General features: G+C 43.0%; 1 protein-coding gene across 1 annotated transcript; it reads left to right on the forward strand.

Annotated features, from left to right (window-relative positions):
- The first annotated feature begins 367 nt into the window (after window positions 1-367).
- Window positions 368-12,682, forward strand: LOC132882784 (sialic acid synthase-like). Its single transcript, XM_060915894.1, has 6 exons — window positions 368-632; window positions 6,910-7,125; window positions 10,979-11,078; window positions 11,691-11,845; window positions 11,961-12,227; window positions 12,335-12,682. Exons 1-6 carry the CDS (start codon window positions 501-503, stop codon window positions 12,542-12,544), a joined length of 1,080 nt encoding a protein of 359 aa, XP_060771877.1. The 5' UTR covers window positions 368-500; the 3' UTR covers window positions 12,545-12,682.
- The last annotated feature ends 7,441 nt before the right edge of the window (window positions 12,683-20,123 follow it).

The raw sequence follows: 20,123 nt of genomic DNA on the forward strand, positions 1-20,123 counted from the left end.
CTTTCAGTCTCAAGTTTTTCCTTTACTGTATTTACTAGTTTACTGAGCTAGCGCGCTCACTCCCAGCCTGCCCGATCGCACTGGCTCAGTAAACTAGTAAATCCAGTAAAGGAAAAACTTGAGACTGAAAGGTTTTAACAGTCATCCAAATGACTGAACGTAAACATTGCTACAGTAACATACCAGCTACTGTTGTTGACATTAGCTAGCTTGACCTTCAAAATGGCGGACACCGGGGCGTCACGTGACCTGTGACGTCACGTCGAAATCCTCTATAAATTGGTCCAGGATATGCACTTTAAGGTGGGTCTCGTGACGCAGACACCAGGGACTCGAATTATGAAAACAGAGAGAGAGTGGGCGTGGCTTCGGGAACAAACCCGGAAGTTCTGGTGCTGTCACTCCGTGTGTGTGTCTGTCTCTCGGGTTTCTGAGCTTCGTTGACAGTTTTATCTCTTCTGTGTGATTTTTTTTTTTTTTTGTCTTCACTCCGAGTGAAAATGCCTCTGAAGTTTGAGCTTTGTCCCGGCCGCATGATCGGAGGAAACCACCCGTGTTTCATCATCGCAGAGATCGGACAGAACCATCAGGGGGACCTGAACATCGCCAAGGAGATGATCAAAATGGCCAAAGTAAGAACCCTGACGCGCTCTTAGCTCTTTCTGTTCTCACACTACAGAGAAATGTCATAATGATGCAGGAAATGACGTGTATCTGCTCAGAAATGCAGCAGTTTTGGCTTGGAAATCTACACATTGCATTAACTAATCAATCAATCAATAAATAAATTAATTAATTACTCTGCATCAGAGATAATTTATAAATAAACCTCATATTATATTTCATTTTTTATTATTAAACTTGTTTTATATCAACTGATTGATTAAAGTGTCACTTTTTTTTTTTCAAGTTGAAAATCCCTGGAGAAAAAGAGTGGTGACCACGTGACTGGCGAATTCTGTTACGTCATCAAATCTCCAATCGGATATGCAAATGAGTTATGAGGGACGTGCACATTTCTGAAATCAATATAAAATCACATTGTACGCTGTGGCACGGTCGCCTCACAGCAAGAAGAAACCTTTATTTGTCACATGCACAGTGAAAATCATCCTCTGCATTTAACCCATCTGAGAAGCAGTGAACACACACACACACACCCAGAGCAGTGGGCAGCCACACTACAGCACCCGGGGAGCAGTCAGGGGTTCGGTACCTCGCTCAAGGGCACTTCAGCCCAAGGCCGCCCCATGTCAACCTAACTGCATGTCTTTGGACTGTGGGGGAAAACGGAGACACGGGGAGAACATGCAAACTCCACACAGAAAGGCCCTCGCCGGCCGCTGGGCTCGTTTGCATGTTCTCCCCGTGTCTGTGTGGGTTTCCCCCACAGTCCCAAGACATGTGGTTAGGTTAATATGGGACGGCCTTGGGCTGAGGTGCCCTTGAGCGAGGCACCTAACTCTGAACTGCTCCCCGGGCGCTATTAGCATGGCTGCCCACTGCTTCAGATGGGTTAAATGCAGAGAGGAAATTTCACAAGCATGTGATGAATAAAGTTGTGCTTTCTTTCTTTACACTGCTTTTCACAGGTGGAGTGGGCAAGCAGGCGTGATTCAGGGCATTCCTAATTAGCATATTCATTCAGGTGTTTTTTTTTTTTTTTCTGGAACTGACTCTTAATTCATTATTTATAGTAATATCCATCCATCCATTCATTATCTCTCGCCGCTTTATCCTGTTCTACAGGGTTGCAGGCAAGCTGGAGCCTATCCCAGCTGACTACTGGCGAAAGGCGGGGTACACCCTGGACAAGTCGCCAGGTCATCACAGGGCTGACACATAGACACAGACAACCATTCACACTCACATTCACACCTACGGTCAATTTAGAGTCACCAGTTAACCTAACCTGCATGTCTTTGGACTGTGGGGGAAACCGGAGCACCCGGAGGAAACCCACGCGGACACGGGGAGAACATGCAAACTCCGCACAGAAGGGCCCTCGCCGGCCACGGGGCTCGAACCCAGAACCTTTTTGCTGTGAGGCGACCGTGCTAACCACTACACCACCGTGCCGCCATAATAATAATAAATTAATAATATAATAAATCTCATTTGAACCTCTAGTGCAGTACACGAGGGTGGAGTACTCATTTCCTACCGTTGGTTGTGCACTTGTTCACAGTGGGAGCTGAACTATCTAGTGCACTGATGTAGGGTGCAGGTAACTGAAATCCCCAAGGTTCCCTTCTGGAAGTTTATTACTTTAAGCTGGACTCTAATCCTGTAACGCTTCCTGTTGTTTAATGCTCATGATTTCATTACTATAGAGAGTTGGGCGCATTAGTGCTTGTGCACTATGTAGGGTGCAGAAATACACTACACGGTTATTTCTTCCTCTGGGGGAGAGTTGAATCTTAGCTGGCTTCATGCAGGCTATCATGTAGTGCACCTACAGTTATGTGAGAAAGTAAGTACACCCTCTTCCAGTTACATGGTTTTACCGATCAAGACGGAACAAAAAAAAAAAAATCATCTGATCCTTACCAGGTCCTACAGTTATGCAAATCTAACCTCAGATGTAAAGCAACACACAACAGATTCCACAGGTTCGTTATTTATTTAACAAAAACTAAGTGAAAATGCAGAATCCATGTGTGAAAAAGTAAGTGCACCCCATGATTCAGTAGCTTGTAGAACCAGCTTTTGCAGCAATAACTTGAAGCAGTCGTTTTCAGTATGATTTTCTCAGTCTCTCACATTGTTGTGGAGGAATTTTGGCCCACTCTTCTTTACAACATTACTTCAGTTAATTCATGTTTGAGGGCATTTGTTTATGCACAGCTCTCTTAAAGGGCATATCACAGGTAAATTCAGGAGCAAGATCAATGTAATTCTCCTATTTTATATTAAACTTTGGTCAAATATTTGTCACATTTCTGCATTCTCTGCAATTTTTTTTACCTTGCGCAATACCAGAAAAATTCAGTTGAAATCAAGCCATTTGAGGTGAATTGGTCCGCCTCGGAAAAAACTTGGCATTTGGATTTCCCGGGAAACATTGATTTTTGTGACGTCATCTGCAGGACGCCTCCCTCTGAATCCTGCGCTGGTTTGTTTATGAGAAAACGACCTGGTGGTTTTCTGCAAATTTCTTCAATGTTATCGCGTAATTATTAAAATGGTTAACAGATGTATCCTATGAGGGTGTAGCAGCACCAAGCTTGATGGGATTAGTACTCATCGTTTTCCAAAAGACCGGACAATGAGAGAGAAATGGGAGCGCTTGGTCTATACAGGTTGTGCACTGAAACCGTGCAAAGCTCACGCAGCCTGCTGGCACTTCCGCAGGTAACGTCATGAATCTGGCTCCAGACTCCCTTGGGATTTTTCCAGATGCGTTTTTTTTTTCTGCTGTAGACAGATGGCCTTGTGCAAAATTACCCTTCTGGATGAGTGTGTAAAGGGACATACTTTCATATAAAAAAAACACGAAATTGGTCCAGAATATGAACTTTAAGGTCCTGCCACAGCATTTCAATTGGGTTGAGGTCTGGACTTTGACTTGGCCATTCCAACACCTTGATTCTTTTCTTTTTCAGCCATTCTGCTGTAGATTTGTTGGTGTGCTTGGGATCATTGTCCTGTTGCATGACCCAATTGTGGCCAAGCTTTAGCTGTTGGACAGATGGCCTCACATTTGCCTCTAGAATACTTTGGTATACAGAGGAGTTCATGGTTGACTCAATGACTGCAAGGTTCCCAGGCCCTGTGGCTGCAAAACAAGCCCAGATCATCACCCCTCCACCACCATGCTTGATGGTTGGTATGAGGTGTTTGTGCTGATAATGCTGTGTTTGGTTTTCGCCAAACATGGCGCTGTGCATTATGGCCAAACATTTCCACTTTGGTCTCATCTGTCCAAAGAACATTGTTCCAGAAGGCTCGTGGCTTGTTCAGATGCATCTTTGCAAACCTAAGCTGTGCTGCCATGTTCTTTATAGATAGAAGAGGCTTTCTTCAGGCAACCCTTCCAAACAAGCCATACTTGCACAGTCTTTCTAATTGTATGGTCATGAACTTTCACATTTAACATGCTAACTGTGGCCTGTAGAGTTCTAGATGTAGTTCTTTTTTTTTTTTTTTTTGCAGTTTCTCTGAGAATTGCACGGTCTGACCTTGGAGTAAATTTGCTGGGATGTCCACTTCTGGGAAGATTAATAACTGTCTTGAATGTTTTCCACTTCTAAATAATCTCACAGTAGAATGGAGTTCAAATTGTTTGGAAATGGTCTTATAACCCTTCCAAGACTGATGTGCAGCAACAATTGCTTCTCTAAGGTGGGGTTTACGTTAGACCGTATCAGCGGATCATCAGATTAACGTTTTTAAAACGATTAGCGTGCACACAGCAACACCAATACACGATTCGCGTGCACACAGCAATGCCAATACACGGATACGCTTGGCTCCGCAGGCATCCTGCGCTCCAAATCACTCCGCCCTGAACAGCGAGTGCCCTCTGGAGGGTGCGCACTCCGGCCCTGCGCAGCTCACAGAGCGCGCGAGTGAAGCACACGAGCAGTGATTCGGGACTGAGCCGCTGTGTGTGTGATCTCAGTGCATATCGGGCATGCGCGTCACTTACCACTTGCAAGTGGAAGGATGGCAAGCCTAAAGACAATCATAACTACACAATGGGCAGTATTTGCATCAGTATTTGCAGTATTTTCATACTTTTATACTCTTTAATGAAAGGTGATACAAGGCGGAAGTCCGCGCCGTTTTTCAGCAGTCGCGTCACATGACCAACGCCAGCGAATCAGGAAGGTGGATGTCACAGTGACGTTGTCCAATGACGACGCCAGCTAGAGCTCAGCACAGCGTATCCGCGTATTCTCAATGTTTACACAGCACCGGACCAGACACGATCTGGATTGAATACGTGGACCCTGGCGGATTCCCGTTTCCCGGCGTTTCCAGGCGTTTTAATGTAAACGGACAGTGCATCCGCGAAGAAAACGAGACAGATACGGTCTAATGTAAACTTGGCCTAAGCTCATTGCTGATGTCTTTGCTCCTTGGCATTGTGTTAACATACACCTGAGTGCTCCAGACCAGCAAACTGCCAAAACGTCTGCTTTTTAAGAGGTGACCACACTTGCTGATGATCAACAGTGGACATCCAGGGTTTGGACATTGAGATCGTGGAGGAGTACAAATACCTGGGTGTTCACCTTAACAACAAACTGGACTGGACTAACAACACAGATGTCCTGTACAAGAAGGGCCAAAGTCGTCTCCACCTCTTGAGAAGACTGAGGTCTTTTGGTGTGTGCAGGACACTGCTTAGGACTTTTTATGACTCTGTGGTAGCATCAGCGATTTTCTACGCTGTAGTCTGCTGGGGCTGTGGAAGTTCAGAGAGGGACAGGAAGAAACTTAATAAACTGGTCAGAAGGGCTGGCTCAGTCTTGGACTGTCCTCTGGACTCCATTGAGGTGGTGGGTGAGAGGAGGATGTTAGCCAAGCTGACCTCAATCATGGATAACCCCTTTCACCCCCTACATGAGGCTGTGGGGACTTTAAGCAGCTCTTTTAGTAGTAGACTGCTACACCCACAGTGTAAGAAGGAGAGATACCGCAGGTCATTCATACCTGCTGCTGTCAGACTTTATAACACCCACAACTTGTAACGTAGCACCAATAACCTGTTTGTCGTTATATTTGCACTACTTCACCACTACTACCTCTGCCATCTCTCATCGATGCAATTATGTGCAATAATATAGGCCTTAAACTATTTTTATGCATACTTATATTTATAGATATATAGCTAAATATTATTTGTGTGTGTGTGTGTATATATATGTGTGTGTGTGTGTGTATATATATGTATGTATGTGTGTGTATGTGTGTATATATATATATATATATATATATATATATATATATATATATATATATATATATATATATATATAATAAATCTACCTGTAATGTGCAATTTTTCCGAGCCTCTCAATAAGGCAATTTTTTTTCTATACTTTCTCACGGTAGATAATATAGCCCTTTGTATTTAATCCTTCGTTTGTCTAATTTTTATTTCAGTGTTATTTGTTATCTGTTTGACATTTTCTTGCTACTGTAACACGTGAATTTCCCCGATGTGGGATGAATAAAGTGAATCTAATCTAATTAATCAAATTAATTTGATCAGCAACACCTGGCTGCTAATTGTTGTCATAATTTATTTGGAAGCAGTAAGGGTGTACTTAATTTTTCATTACTGCTACTGCATTTTTGGCTTATTTTGTGTTAAATAAATAATGACGGGGTGAATATGTCATGTGTTATTGGTCATCTGAGGTTGTATTTGCCTAATTTTAAGACCTGGAAAGGACCAGATGATTTTTTTTTTTTATTATGTCCTGACACTTAAAACCTAGACTTGAAAGAGGGTGTACATTACATTACAGGCATTTATTCTTATCCAGAGTGATGTCCAACATACCCGGAGCAGCCTGGGGAGCAGTTGGGGGTTTGGTGCCTTACTCAAGTGCCCTTCAGCCATTCTTGCTGGTCCAGGGAATTGAACCAGCAACCTTTTGGTCCCATAGCTGCTTCTCTAACCTTTAGAGTCATTATATGACTAGTGGAGTTTTTGTACTTAAGGGGTCTGTTATATCCTCCTCTAATTGGTACCTTTACATACCATACAGAGTCTAGACATTATGTCATACACTAGGTAGTGCAGGAATATAAATACGGCATAAGTATGGTGTAAATATAGTTCAACTATTACAAATCCCACATAAATCTAGGGTAAATATGGTATAAATCTAATGTAAACATGGCGTAAACGTGCTTCCTGTATTCCGATGCACTCATATGAATGTTTTGCAGGATTGCGGTGCAGACTGTGCGAAGTTCCAGAAGAGCGAGCTGGAGTATAAGTTTAATAAGCACGCTCTGGACAGACCCTACACCTCCAAACACTCTTGGGGGAAAACATATGGAGAACACAAGCGCCACCTGGAGTTCACACACGAGCAGTACAGGGAGCTTCAGCGCTACGCTCAGGACATTGGCATCTACTTCACTGCCTCGGGCATGGACGAGGTCAGAGGTCTCACGCACACAAAAACATAACATATATTTTCCTGGACTTTTAATAGAAAATGTATATCACTGGAGGGAATTACTTTTCTATGTTTTGTTTGTTTATTTGCAGGCGTTAAAACTGTACACCTTTTTAATTTATTCTTCAGAAAAATAAGAAATAATAAATTAGATATTAAATAGAAAGTAGGTTAGATGTCCTGTGGATTGTGTTTTTTATGGGTTAAATGAGTGTTGGATTATAAACCTTAAATCTATAGATAAATAAATAATACTGTTTGCCTTGGAGTATCATGCAAATGACCGCTTAATCGCACTAACTTGTCCTTGATTGTAACCTTCCAAAAGGGTTACTCAGTACCACCAATTATATATTATATTATGTTTTACCATACATACATACATACATACATACATACATACATATGTGGGTGGCGTTTTGGTTAAACAGCACTTCAGATATGACCTCAGATTAAAAGAAACAGCAGAAAAATAAGTTAAAATTGAAAATAATTAAATAAACAGCCACTAATTACTAATGTACTGGATTTCAGTCGGTAGTCTGATGTCACAGTGCTGATCTCTGTCTGAAGGTCAGTGTTGAGTTTGAGTGCACTGCAAAAATGGCCTTTCAAAAATAAGAAATAAAAGATTAAAACAAAGCATATTTGCTTGAATCAGGTGAAAAAAATCTGCCAATGGAACTAGTCAAATTTGACTTGGTAAGATTTCTTAAAGTAAAATGAAAAATCTAACCTGTTTTTAGATGAAATAATTCCAAAATAAGATTGGGGAACTTATTATGCGAGATCTCATCTCATCTCATTATCTCTAGCCGCTCCATCCTTCTACAGGGTCGCAGGCAAGCTGGAGCCTATCCCAGCTGACTATGGGCGAAAGGCGGGGTACACCCTGGACAAGTCGCCAGGTCATCACAGGGCTGACACACAGACACAGACAACCATTCACATTCACACCTACGGTCAATTTAGAGTCACCAGTTAACCTAACCTGCATGTCTTTGGACTGTGGGGGAAACCGGAGCACCCTATGCGAGATCTGATTAACTCAAAATAATCAAAATAGTTCTTATAACAAGATCGTACTTCTTACATTTAGCCATTTTTTTTTTTTTAAAGATTTTTTTGGGGCCTTTTCCACCTTCATTGGATAGGACAGTGTAGAGACAGGAAATGAGCGGGAGAGAGACGGGGAGGGATCGGGAAATGACCTCGGGTCGGAATCAAACCCGGGTCCCTGGATTTATGGTATGGCGCCTTATCCACCTGAGCCACGACGCCCCCATTCAAGTCATTTTTATTTATTTCATTTTAAGGGTATTTCACTTAAATTCATGACAAAGTCTTAGGAGTAAAAACTGAATTTAAGATAAATATACTAATATTAGGATTGTTAAATTCTATCACTAAGCATTGCTAGCTTAAAAGATTCTCCTTTTGTGACCTGTAATTAGTAAAATACTCTAGATATGAGACCAGAGACTATCTTGAATCAAGTTGACGACACATGTAGCATTGCAACAAGTTTTTTTTTTTTTTTTTTTCCCCATTTCAACATTCAAACATTAAAACATCTCTTAAAGTGCTGATGACACGTTTTTGACATCTTTGGCGATGTTTTATAACATAAAAAGTAATTCCCGATGATCCATATATTAATTCATGAAGGCGCCTATTTTACAAGTTATGATAAACGCGGCTATTTGGGCAAATTTGACGGGGCTGCAGCACCCAGGAGACGAAGGAAGAGGAGGAGGAGCTATATGACGTCAGCGAAAGAACCTTCCTCCTCACTTACCAGTTTGTTGTTGATGCGACAGGTGTTCAGTTTATCATTATTAGTATTTTTATTATACATTATTATACATTTTATTTATATATATATATATATATATATATATATATATATATATATATATATATATATATATATATATATATTATGCCTTCACATTGTGTTGCCGGCTTTTGCTCCAAAACCCACAAGGATGGGGTAAGTTTATTCAAGTTTCCCAGAGATCCCGAGCTGCATGCAAAGTGGGTGAAGCAAGTCAGGCACACTCGTGACAAGTGGGAGCCCTCACCAACATCCGTCCTGTGCTCTGAACACTTCGATTTGGATTGTTTTGACACCCTTCCCAGCTTAAAAGAATCTCTTGGGTGTTCAGTTCAGCACAAACGTGTGTTACTACCATCAGCAGTGCCTACACAGTGTTGCCAGATTGGGAGGTTTCCCGCCCAGTTGGGCGGTTTCAAGTGCATTTTGGTGGGTTTTGAACATATTTTGGGCTGGAAAACGTCAGCAGTATCTGTTGCCAGATACTGCTGAAGTTTTCCAGCCCAAAATATGTTCAAAACCCACCAAAATGCACTTGAAACCGCCCAACTGGGCGGGAAACATCCCAATCTGGCAACACTGCCAGTATTCCGGAGGGGGTCTACTAGTAGCTATGCCGGATCCAAAGACAGTCCTCCTGTCAGAACATGTGTTGTGAAACAACATAAGATAAAGGTACGTAGAGCTATAGATTCTACATGATAATCATAAATGTAATCATAAAGTCGGCGTGATAGTCATGTATTTGCTTGTGAAAGCTTGCGGCTTTCATGTAACTGCCGCCTAGCAACGAGAGGCAAAGGGTAAAGAGGGTAGGCTATCATAGATTCTATTCGGAAGAGATCAACACAATTCTAGACTCCCAGAAGAGGAAGAGCTAGCACTAGAGAGTTCACCGGCATTTTCATGCGCCATTTCCATTGAGTAGAACCAGAGTAGAACAGCCAGTGAACCGCAGCGTGTTCTTCCGCTGACGTCATAACATGGCCACGAGCCACGGACCCAGTTTTCTTGCGCTTTGCAATTAAAAGTTGGATATTCGCATAACAGCTTCTTTTCACGTAATTATAACAGAAATCTAACATGTTTGCCATGTTGTATAGTTTATTTAAGAAATTGCATAGAGTCATGTTCGTGTCATCAGCCCTTTAAGATTCCACTTCCCCAGGACCTCAGGCACAAAAAAAAAAAAAAAGTCTACGCATTTTGACTTACAGTACTTACACAGCGCCAAAGCAACAGTGCATTTTGGGGGCACTGACTATTCATGTGTACGAGGGGTTTACAAGATCAGGCACAAAAAAAACCCCAAACAAAAAAAAAAAAAAAACACTGAACTTAACTCGCAGCATTCCAAAAAGACCTCACTAAAACGCCCTCCACTCACTCGTAAACTTTTTGAAGGCACTTGTCTGGTCTAGAGTATGTACAGCATCTAGAAGGAGCTCACTCTGAATGAGTAAACAGTTACAGTAAACTTAGGATATGCAAGGTGACCAAACGTCTACGCATTTTGACTTGCAGTGCTTACACAACGCCAAAGCAACGATGCATTTTGGGGGCAAGATTCAAAGATTTCAGTAAAGTTCATTTATTCCCAAAACAAGCATACTTTGTTTTTTTTTCTTGAAACAAGATGAACCGCATTTGACAAATGTCCAAAATGTACGTACTTGTTTTAAAAAAAAAACTTGTTTTATTTTCAAAGGTGCTCCAAATACGACTTTTTCAAGACATTTTGTCTATACAAGATTTTCAAGATGGACTGTCTAAAAACTAGCCTTTCTAGCTAAATGAGGTGGGCAATTATGTCTTATAATTAGGGTGGCTAGATGTTTTGACTTGAAAATAGACAAACTTCCTAAGATTTTTATTTTTTGCAGTGTGATTACTGCCCCATGGTGTTCCACACTGTGATTTCATCATGTGCTCGCCCTCAGGTGTGAACACACCTGCTGGATACACTGCGTTCACACTTTATGCGATTTTATTATAGATGGCTGTGGAATTTCTTCATGAACTCGACGTGCCTTTCTTTAAAGTCGGCTCCGGAGACACCAATAACTTCCCGTACTTGGAGAAAACGGCCCAGAAAGGTGAAGCTCTTTGATTACATGTGAGTTTTCAGTGATAAAAGGTTAAAATGGAGAACAATTTATTTTTACCGATTCTGCTGTTTTACTAAATATTTAATGTCCTTTAGATTTCATCAGCGAGGCTCTGAAAATAAAGGACATGTAAAGTCAGTATCCAATATTTTGGGGGTTACCTTCAAATATTTACCGGCTAGTGGCAGCATGTCCGCCTCTTGATCGGGAGTTCTATTCACGGTTGGGTCATACCAAAGACCATCATAAAAATGGGACCTACTACCATCTGGCAAGGCACGCTGCAATATAGATGTGAGTGGGGAGTTAAACTCTCGTGGTTACCAGAGGACTAGCCGCCCACTGTAACCCTAGCTATGTAATGGCCGAGGGCTGCGGAAACGGAGATCGGCGCCGCCCGATGCGCCACACGGCGCGGGAAGGACTTTAACTTCAAATATTTGAAATCTGTTCAACTAAATTAATCTGAATTGTTAATCTGTCAAGTTTAGGATTAATTGGATATTTATTAGAATTTATCATACTGTATATTATGAAATAAGTGCATCCTGATTTTTAATTTTGTGTGTGTGTGTGTGTGTGTGTGTGTGTTTCCCCCAGGTCGTCCGATGGTGGTATCTAGCGGGATGCAGAGTATGGAGACGATGCGGCGTGTGTATCAGACAGTGAAGAAACACAATGAGAATTTCTGCATCCTGCAGTGTACCAGTGCCTATCCTCTCGAACCTGATCATGTCAACCTGCGCGTCATCACGGTAACCTCACTGTCTGTGTGTGTGTGTGTGTCCCTTGTTGATATGAAGAATAATCATGCTGTATTCACACAGTAATTGATTATGAATTAAAATATCTCAATGTCCTGACCAATAGGAATACCAGAAAGAGTTCCCGGACATCCCGATTGGTTACTCAGGTCATGAGACGGGCATTATTGTGTCGGTGGCAGCTGTGGCTATGGGTGCGAAGGTGTTGGAGCGTCATGTGACTCTGGATAAGAGCTGGAAGGGCAGCGACCACTCCGCCTCGCTTGATCCCTCTGAACTTGCCGAGTTGGTACGATCTGTCCGAATTGTTGAGCAGGCGCTAGGCAACGGCATCAAACAGATGCTGCCCTGTGAGGTGCCCTGCCACGACAAGGTGAGTAAGTGCACACGCACACACGCTACCTTAGTGATTGGCAGGCACAATGAAGTTCTCCTTATTGGTATCACCCTCTCTCTCTCTCTCTCTCTCTCTCTCTGTAGCTGGGTAAGTCTGTAGTGGCGAAGACGGCAATCCCTAAGGGAACAGAGTTAACCCTCGACATGCTGACGGTGAAGGTGGCTGAGCCAAAGGGTATTGCACCGGAGGACATTTTCGAGCTGCTGGGGAAGAAGACGACAATAGACATTGGGGAAGACGAGAGCGTCACCGAGGACACGGTGGAGAACCACGCCAAACGAGCCAAAGTATGAAAGACCACAAACTGTTGCATGTGTGTGTGTCTGATCTTAAGCTGTATGAGGATTGTCATGGTGCTGTCAGCAGTGAGAGATAGGGAAGATTGTTCTCCAAACTTTCATCACCAAATAAAGAATAAAACCCAAAGCAAACTGGTGTTCTGTCTTCACTCAGTCGTCCTCCTGAGAAACAGTCTGACAAACGCTCTGAAATCAAACGTCCCAAACGCGCTCTATCAACTGAGGCGTGGCACTTGTCGTTTGTCTCTTGCCTAACCCTGACCCTAACCCTCCATTTTGTATTCTGTCTATCCATCTGTTGGGTTCACCCAGAAAGAGACCCTGATTCCTTCGTGGGCCTTCCCCTCGGATCCGAGGACGAATCAACAGGTCGAGAAAAACAGACAGAGAACCAGAGGTTTCACATGCCGGTTTATTCGCACAGTCACTTCGTCAAAATGAAAACATTCTTGAAAACGTCTTATAGTGTCTCTGTGTTTGTTTTGTCTTCGTGTGTGTGTGTCTATGTAGAAGTGTGTAATGATCTTGAATCAGTCATAATATAATAACATATTTCTGCTGACAGTAAGGTACAGATAGATATCAGAGTCTTGGCTTATGATCAATATTATGGTTAATATTCATGGAATAGCATGGAATGTCTAAACACAGATAATGTCTAGTCTACGGAGTCTATTCAGAGAAGGTCAAAGACGCTAGTTTGCACAGAAAGGATCTTAATAATTAACATAATTCCTTAACACACAAATGTGCCATCACACTGCCTCCACCATGTTTTACAGATGACGTGGTATGCTTTGGATCATGAGCTGTACCACGCCTTTGCCATACTTTTTTCTTTCCATCATTCTGGTAGAGGTTGATCTTGGTTTCATCTGTCCAAAGAATGTTCTTCCAGAACTGTGTTGGCTTTTTTAGATGTTTTTTAGCAAAGTCCAATCTAGCCTTTTTATTCTTGAGGCTTATGAGTGGCTTGCACCATGCAGTGAACCCTCTGTATTTACTTTCATGCAATCTTCTCTTTATGGTAGATTTGGATATTGATACGCCTACCTCCTGGAGAGTGTTGTTCACTTGGTTGGCTGTTGTGAAGGGGTTTCTCTTCACCATGGAAATTATTCTGCGATCATCCACCACTGTTGTCTTCTGTCGGCATCCAGGTCTTTTTGCATTGATGAGTTCACTAGTGCTTTCTTTCCTTCTCAGGATGTACCAAACTGTAGATTTTGCCACTCCTAATATTGTAGCAATTTCTCGGATGGTTTTTTCTGTTTTCGCAGCTTAAGGCTGGCTTGTTTCACCTGCATGGAGAGCTCCTTTGACCGCATGTTTTCTTCACAGCAAAATCTTCCAAATGCAAGCACCACACCTCAAATCAACTCCAGGCCTTTTATATGCTTAATTGAGAATGACATAATGAAGGAATTGCCCACACCTGCCCATGAAATAGCCTTTGAGTCAATTGTCCAAGTACTTTTGGTCCCTTTAAAAACAGGGTGGCACATGTTAAGGAGCTGAAACTCCTAAACCCTTCATCCAATTTTAATGTGGATACCCTCAAATGAAAGCTGAAAGTCTGGACTTTATGTCCATGTCCATTATATAACTATAACTTGAATATGTTTCAGTAAACAGGTAAAAAAAACCCAAAATTTGTGTCAGTGTCCAAATATATATGGACCCAACTCTGTGTGTGTGTGTGTGTGTGTGTGTGTGTGTATATATATATGGTGGCTGTCTACTTGTTAGACAAGCAAGACCATCGCTGGCAAGTTGACCTATGGCTGATTATTCCTACTCACATGAGATCGACAGTCACTTTTGAAGCCAGCGAGTGGCTTACAGAGTTTGCCGCAAGTACTGCAAACTAGGTCTGTGGTTGTGGCCTGACGGTTGGTTCTGTCGGATGGAGGATCTTTATGAGTTTTGAAATGTCTTGTAAGTCCAGAACGGCTCTTGCAGACTTTGCTGCAGACATGACACGTAAGTGGGTCTACTGGAATGAACTGAATATAATCTGTGTGTGTGTGGGGGGGTGGTGGTCTGTATGACTTCTGAGATGGCTTTGAAGCCCTGCATTTGACAAGCTAATACGGCCACGCTCATTACAGCAGAACTGAGGCACATCTGTATCTACTTCCTCTCCTTTGCAGGCAGCTCTTTTGGTTTTGGCCTAGCCTATTGACAGCATGGAATGAACGACAGCCTCCGTGTACCTGTTTCCTCCAAGTATTCCTATCGCCAGCCTGTTCTTCCCAGTTTATGATATTAAGATCGAATTTTAACAGGGAATCTTTAACACAGTCTTTGAAATGCTTCTTAGGTTTTTGCTGAGGTCTCTTTCCCTCAGCTAGCTCTCCATAAAACATCTGCTTGGGGATACGGCTGTCATCCAGCCGAACCAGATGTCCCGCCCAACAAAGGTGGTGTTTGTGTATTTGAGCTTCTGTGCTGAGTGTATTGGCTCGCTCCAGTGCTTCTGTGTCTGGAACATGCGCGATGTGCTGGATGCCAAGGATTGATCACAGACAATGCTGATGAAAGCGTTCCAGAAGATCTAAATGTTTCCTATAAGTCACCCATGTCTCACAAAAGTATTGAAGGCTTGTAAGAACACAGGCATTATACTGTAGACCTCTAATTTTGTTTTCTTCTTCAAGCCTTTCTGCGACCATACACGGTCTTGAAAAGCAGAAAAGGCATCAGTGGCTTTCTTAAGCCGGAGAGAGATTTCATTGTCAAGGGAACATTGATGATTTATCATGCTACTGAGGTAAGTAAAGTTATCAACGACTTTCAGCTTCTTCCCATCCACATAAATGGAAGGTTCTACATAGGCTGCGCCTGGAGCTGGTTGAAACATGATGACTGTCTTATCCAAACCGATTATCAGACCAAAAGCTTTGCATGACTCGGACAACCTGTCCATGAACCTCTGCATATCAGCAGCAGTGTGGGAGACCAGGTCACAGTCGTCAGCGTAAAGGAGATCGCAGACAATAGTTAGAAGAACTTTCGATTTAGCCGAAAAGCGGCGTATGTTGAAAAGCTTGCCTGTACTACGATACTGTACATACACACCTTGGTCACAGTTCTTGAAGGCATCCATAAGAACCATGGAAAAGAAGATGGAGAACAAAGTTAGTGCAACTAGATCTCCCTGCTTAACACCATTCTCCACTTTTATGGGTTCAGACATGATGCCGCCAACAATTACGGAAGCCTCCATGTCATCATGGAAGGACTTGACCAGGTTTATGAAGTGTGGGGGGCAGCCAAGCTTTCCAAGAATAATCCAGAGTGCTTCTCTGTTGACCGTATCAAATGCCTTTGTGAGATTGACAAAGACCTGATACTAGCACTGGCCCTGTTCTACACACTTTTCTTGGATTTGGCGTGCTGTGATATCATGTCTGTTGTTCCTCTGTTTGCTCTAAAACCACACTGGGATTCTGGGAGGACTCTAACACACATATGGGCATTTAGTCTGGAAAGAATTATGCCAGACAAGATCTTTCCAGCTGCACATAATAATGCTATGCCTCTATAGTGCTCACAGATTTCACGGACACCCTTCCCCTTGTACGGAGGAATCAAAATAGCATCTCTCCACTCTTTTGGGACTACTCCACAGGTCCAGATGTCTAAGATAACTCTGTACATGATATCAGTTAAGTGCTCTCCTCCAAACTGAAATATCTCGGCAAACAATCCATCTTGACCAGCTGCTTTTCCAAGATTTAGCTTCGCGATTGAGTTGCGTCCCTCTTCCATAGTGGGTGGCGTTTCCATTGTGTAGGCTAGAGGCTGCTGAGCTATGGTATCTAAAACTACAGGATCCATGTGTGAGTCTCTATTCAAGAGCTCAGAGAAGTGTTCTTTCCATTGACTAATTATTTTGTCCATCATCACGTACACCTCCTTGCCATCTTTTGACCTCCAGAGGAGTAATTCTTACCATACGAGGCCCAATGGCTTGCTTAATTAGGCTGTAGAGCTCCTTGCTGTTTTTTGAATCAGCAGTGGTCTGCATCTCTGCTGCAAGATTTGACCACCATGTGTCCTGCATTGTCCGCAGAGTATGTTGTGCATCAGCCTTAGCTTGCTTAAACTCCTCGTTCAGTTGCTTTCTCTGAGTCTCTGATAGGTTTTTCTGCATAAGGTGTTTACATAAATTGTTCTTGGTAGAAAGAGTGACACTTATGGCTTGATCATTTTCATCAAACCAGTCTTGGGATTTGGAGGACACAGTGCCAACAGCATCCTTAGTGACGTTGTAGATTTGCTCACGGGTAACCTTCCATGAGTTGGAGTACATCACTGTGCTGAGTCGTTCCTGCAAGATGGCCTGTGTATCTGATGAGTAAAGTTGTGCAACATCTAGACGTTTAGGAATACTGTTCGAACTACGGGGGTACTCGGGGGATCCGAGATCCCCTGAAACAGACATGAGATCCCTTGAAAACATGATTTGGGAAATGTTGGGGGGGTCTCTAAAATATTGGCAAAATTGTGTTTATTGACATAGCAATCGTGTGTAACGGGAAGCATTTGCATATCCGAAGTGTTGTGTTTACATCAAAGATAAAATAAACCGATTATGACAATGACTGCTGCTGCCAGGTTGAGGACACAAACTAGTAGAAAGGAAGTGTGCCAACAGTGCCAACACACCAGTGGCGGCTGCTGGTTTTTAAAACGGGAAGCCCATTTTACGCATTCATCGTAAAACCTGTAGGCCGGATATCAAAGCATAGAAAGGTGTGCCCATTAGCATAGTGAACTAGACAACCCTACCTAGTGGCAGAAAGTATTTTTGCTTGTACATTTCATGTTATAGTCTGGCTTGCCAGGCTAGTGCCTCATATCCTTAATCAAAAATATCAAACATCCAAAAATCACTGGCTATTCAACGAAGAGCCTTGAACATCATACCCTGATATGCAACACAGAGTCTTTAACACAACACCCAGCTGTGCAACACATCCTTGAACATCTTCTGCAACACAGTCTGGAAATTCATAACCAGGTAGGCTATGCAACACACAGAACCTTGAATATTATACCCAGGTATAACCTATAACACAGAGCCCACCATTCTCTTAACATTACTGAACAATATACACACTTCAGATTCATGAACATGAACACTATTTATACACAAATTCTGCCCTCCGCTCCTTTTCCAGAAAATGGTCTGTGACCCTGTCATACCAGCTGGTTGTGCTTTCCAGAGACTTTACCCACTTCTGTTAGCAGCTAGCACTGCAGATCCCAATAAGGCTCAAGCTAGCCTACAACCAGATTGAACTACAAATGAAATAAACGAGTGAATTCACGAATGATCAAACTGATAGAATGGATGAAAGTTAACGGAGCACAACGAGTAATATTTACATTTATTTACAGAGTAATGTACAGAGACATCAATGAGAAGTAACGTTTATATGAAAAGAAATTCGGACAGCACTTTGGCACACGACTGCACTTTCTCGACATCCGCTAGGGACTGACTGATCATACTTCCGTGTTCCTCACCGAAGTACCGCCCTCCTCATGTCTTTCAAACACTACCTCCAATAATCCTTTATCAGCCCGGCTTCTTGTCCCTCCCACTGTCTCGTTTAGTCCCAGAGAAGCCCGGCTTCCATGGAAGTGACGATTTTGTTGATTTTAACCAATAACAACTAGCCGAAATTGGCTGTTCAGAGCTGTCTCGTAGACTGCAACGGATACCCGGCTGCCAGTCAGTGTTGCCAGATACTGCTGACGTTTTCCATCCCAAAATATGTTCAAAACCCGCCAAAATGCACTTAAAACCGCCCAATCTGGCAACACTGCTGCCAGTCCATAGAGCCCATTGAAATAAGAAAGGTTACAGCCTGGCAGCAAAGGTGATTCTCGTAGCGAACTGCAAGTTCGTCAGACATCACTCAAATAAGTTAGAGGATAGTTATGAACATAAATACAATCTTGGGCATATATTATGTTATGCAAGTTATTGTTTTAATGAGAATTCAATGTCATAGACGCCGCAGTTTGGGGAGAGAATTTTAGGGGAAGCTCGGCTTCCCTTGTTGTCTCTGAGAAATCGCCCCTGCAACACACTTCCTTTCTACTAGTTTGTGTCCCCAGAATTTTCCCATTGATAACGCGAGGTTGTTTTTTGAACATGCCAATGCGGACACGATTTCCCCTGATGAGTTATGACTTCAGATGCGATGCGTGTGTGGAGGTGTGGAGTCCACGTGATATGTGCGTAAGATAGGCTTCTCATGTGTTTGGAGATCCGCGCTCTGAGACAAGCGCAAGCACCCCCCCAAGGGAAAAAAAGGACCCCCTGAAAATATCAGCATAGTTCGAACACTGTTTAGGAAGCTTAACTGTCTTACGTGACCGAGCAGCAGGCTTGATGGCCAAACGCATCTTTGATCTAACAAGAGCATGGTCTGTCTAGCACTGCTCCACGCAAGGAATGGACATTACAGACATCTTGCATGTCACGCTTACGCACAATTACATAGTCTAGCAAGTGCCATTGTTTAGATCTTGGGTGCATCCATGTTGTTACATGGTTGCCCTTATGCTGAAATTGCATGCTAGAAATAAACAACTGAAACTTGGTGCACAGTTCAAGCAGCAGTAAACCGTTGTCATTTAAGTTGCCTACACCATAACGCCCATGTCTGCCAATCCTTGCCAACTCTGGCGTTAAAATCACCAAGAAGGACATTCTTAGCAGAATTCGGAACAGATCGCAATACATTCCACAGGTCTTCATAAAAGAGGTTCTTATCGTCCTCGGCACTCACGAGGGTAGGTGCATAGACGCTGATCAAGGTCGCGTATTTACCTCCACTTAGATGAAGACAGAGCGTCATGATTCTGTCAGTAATACCATTGGGCAATTCACACAGCTTGGAGACCACGGTGTTGCGGATCACAAATCCAACACCTGCTTCTCTGCGATCTTCTAGCTTCCTTCCTTTCCAGAAAAAGGTATAACCCCCAGCAGGTTCTTGAATTTGCCCATCGTCAGAAAGCCGGATCTCCGAGAGAGCAGCTATGTCAACAGAATACTTTTCAAGTTCTTTGCAAATCAAGGCAGTTCGTCGTGCAGGTGAGGATCCCTCAGGATTGTCAAGGAGGGTCCTTATATCCTGTTGGAATGTATTAAGCTTAACATTTGATCTAGTGTTTTGAGTGCAAAGTGGACATCCGCCTAGTCTGGCTCGCAACAGGCCCTCGTGTTGCGTCACGCTTAGGATGGGCGGGCCCAGGCTAACATCCGCCAGCTGCGCTAAACTGGCCAGATGGAAAAGGAGTATACGAGGAAAAGTCAACACGAGATCTCAAGTGTCAGCAATGCCCATGCAAGGGTTTTAAGTTGTGTGTGGCTTGCACAACACCGCAATGACTCTCCAGCTTAGTACAGCAGCGGGCTTTATATACAAGTTAGCCTTCTCCTAGAGGATTGCCTTGACAAAGACTAGGGACCCCATACTCCCAGCGGCCTTACTGCGCCCTTGGACACCAACCCGAGTATTTCTATGTCCCGGCGCATAGTGATGGC

Source organism: Neoarius graeffei, chromosome 3 (assembly GCF_027579695.1).
Source record: "Neoarius graeffei isolate fNeoGra1 chromosome 3, fNeoGra1.pri, whole genome shotgun sequence".
Classification (NCBI taxonomy): domain Eukaryota; kingdom Metazoa; phylum Chordata; class Actinopteri; order Siluriformes; family Ariidae; genus Neoarius; species Neoarius graeffei.

Excerpts from the sequence above, each read along its gene's own strand:
- LOC132882784 (XM_060915894.1), top strand. The coding sequence starts at position 501 with ATGCCTCTGAAGTTTGAGCTTTGTCCCGGCCGCATGATCGGAGGAAAC. Across the intron at positions 11,079-11,690 it reads GGAGAAAACGGCCCAGAAAG|GTCGTCCGATGGTGGTATCT; the intron begins GTGAAGCTCTTT and ends TGTTTCCCCCAG. Across the intron at positions 12,228-12,334 it reads AGGTGCCCTGCCACGACAAG|CTGGGTAAGTCTGTAGTGGC; the intron begins GTGAGTAAGTGC and ends CTCTCTCTGTAG.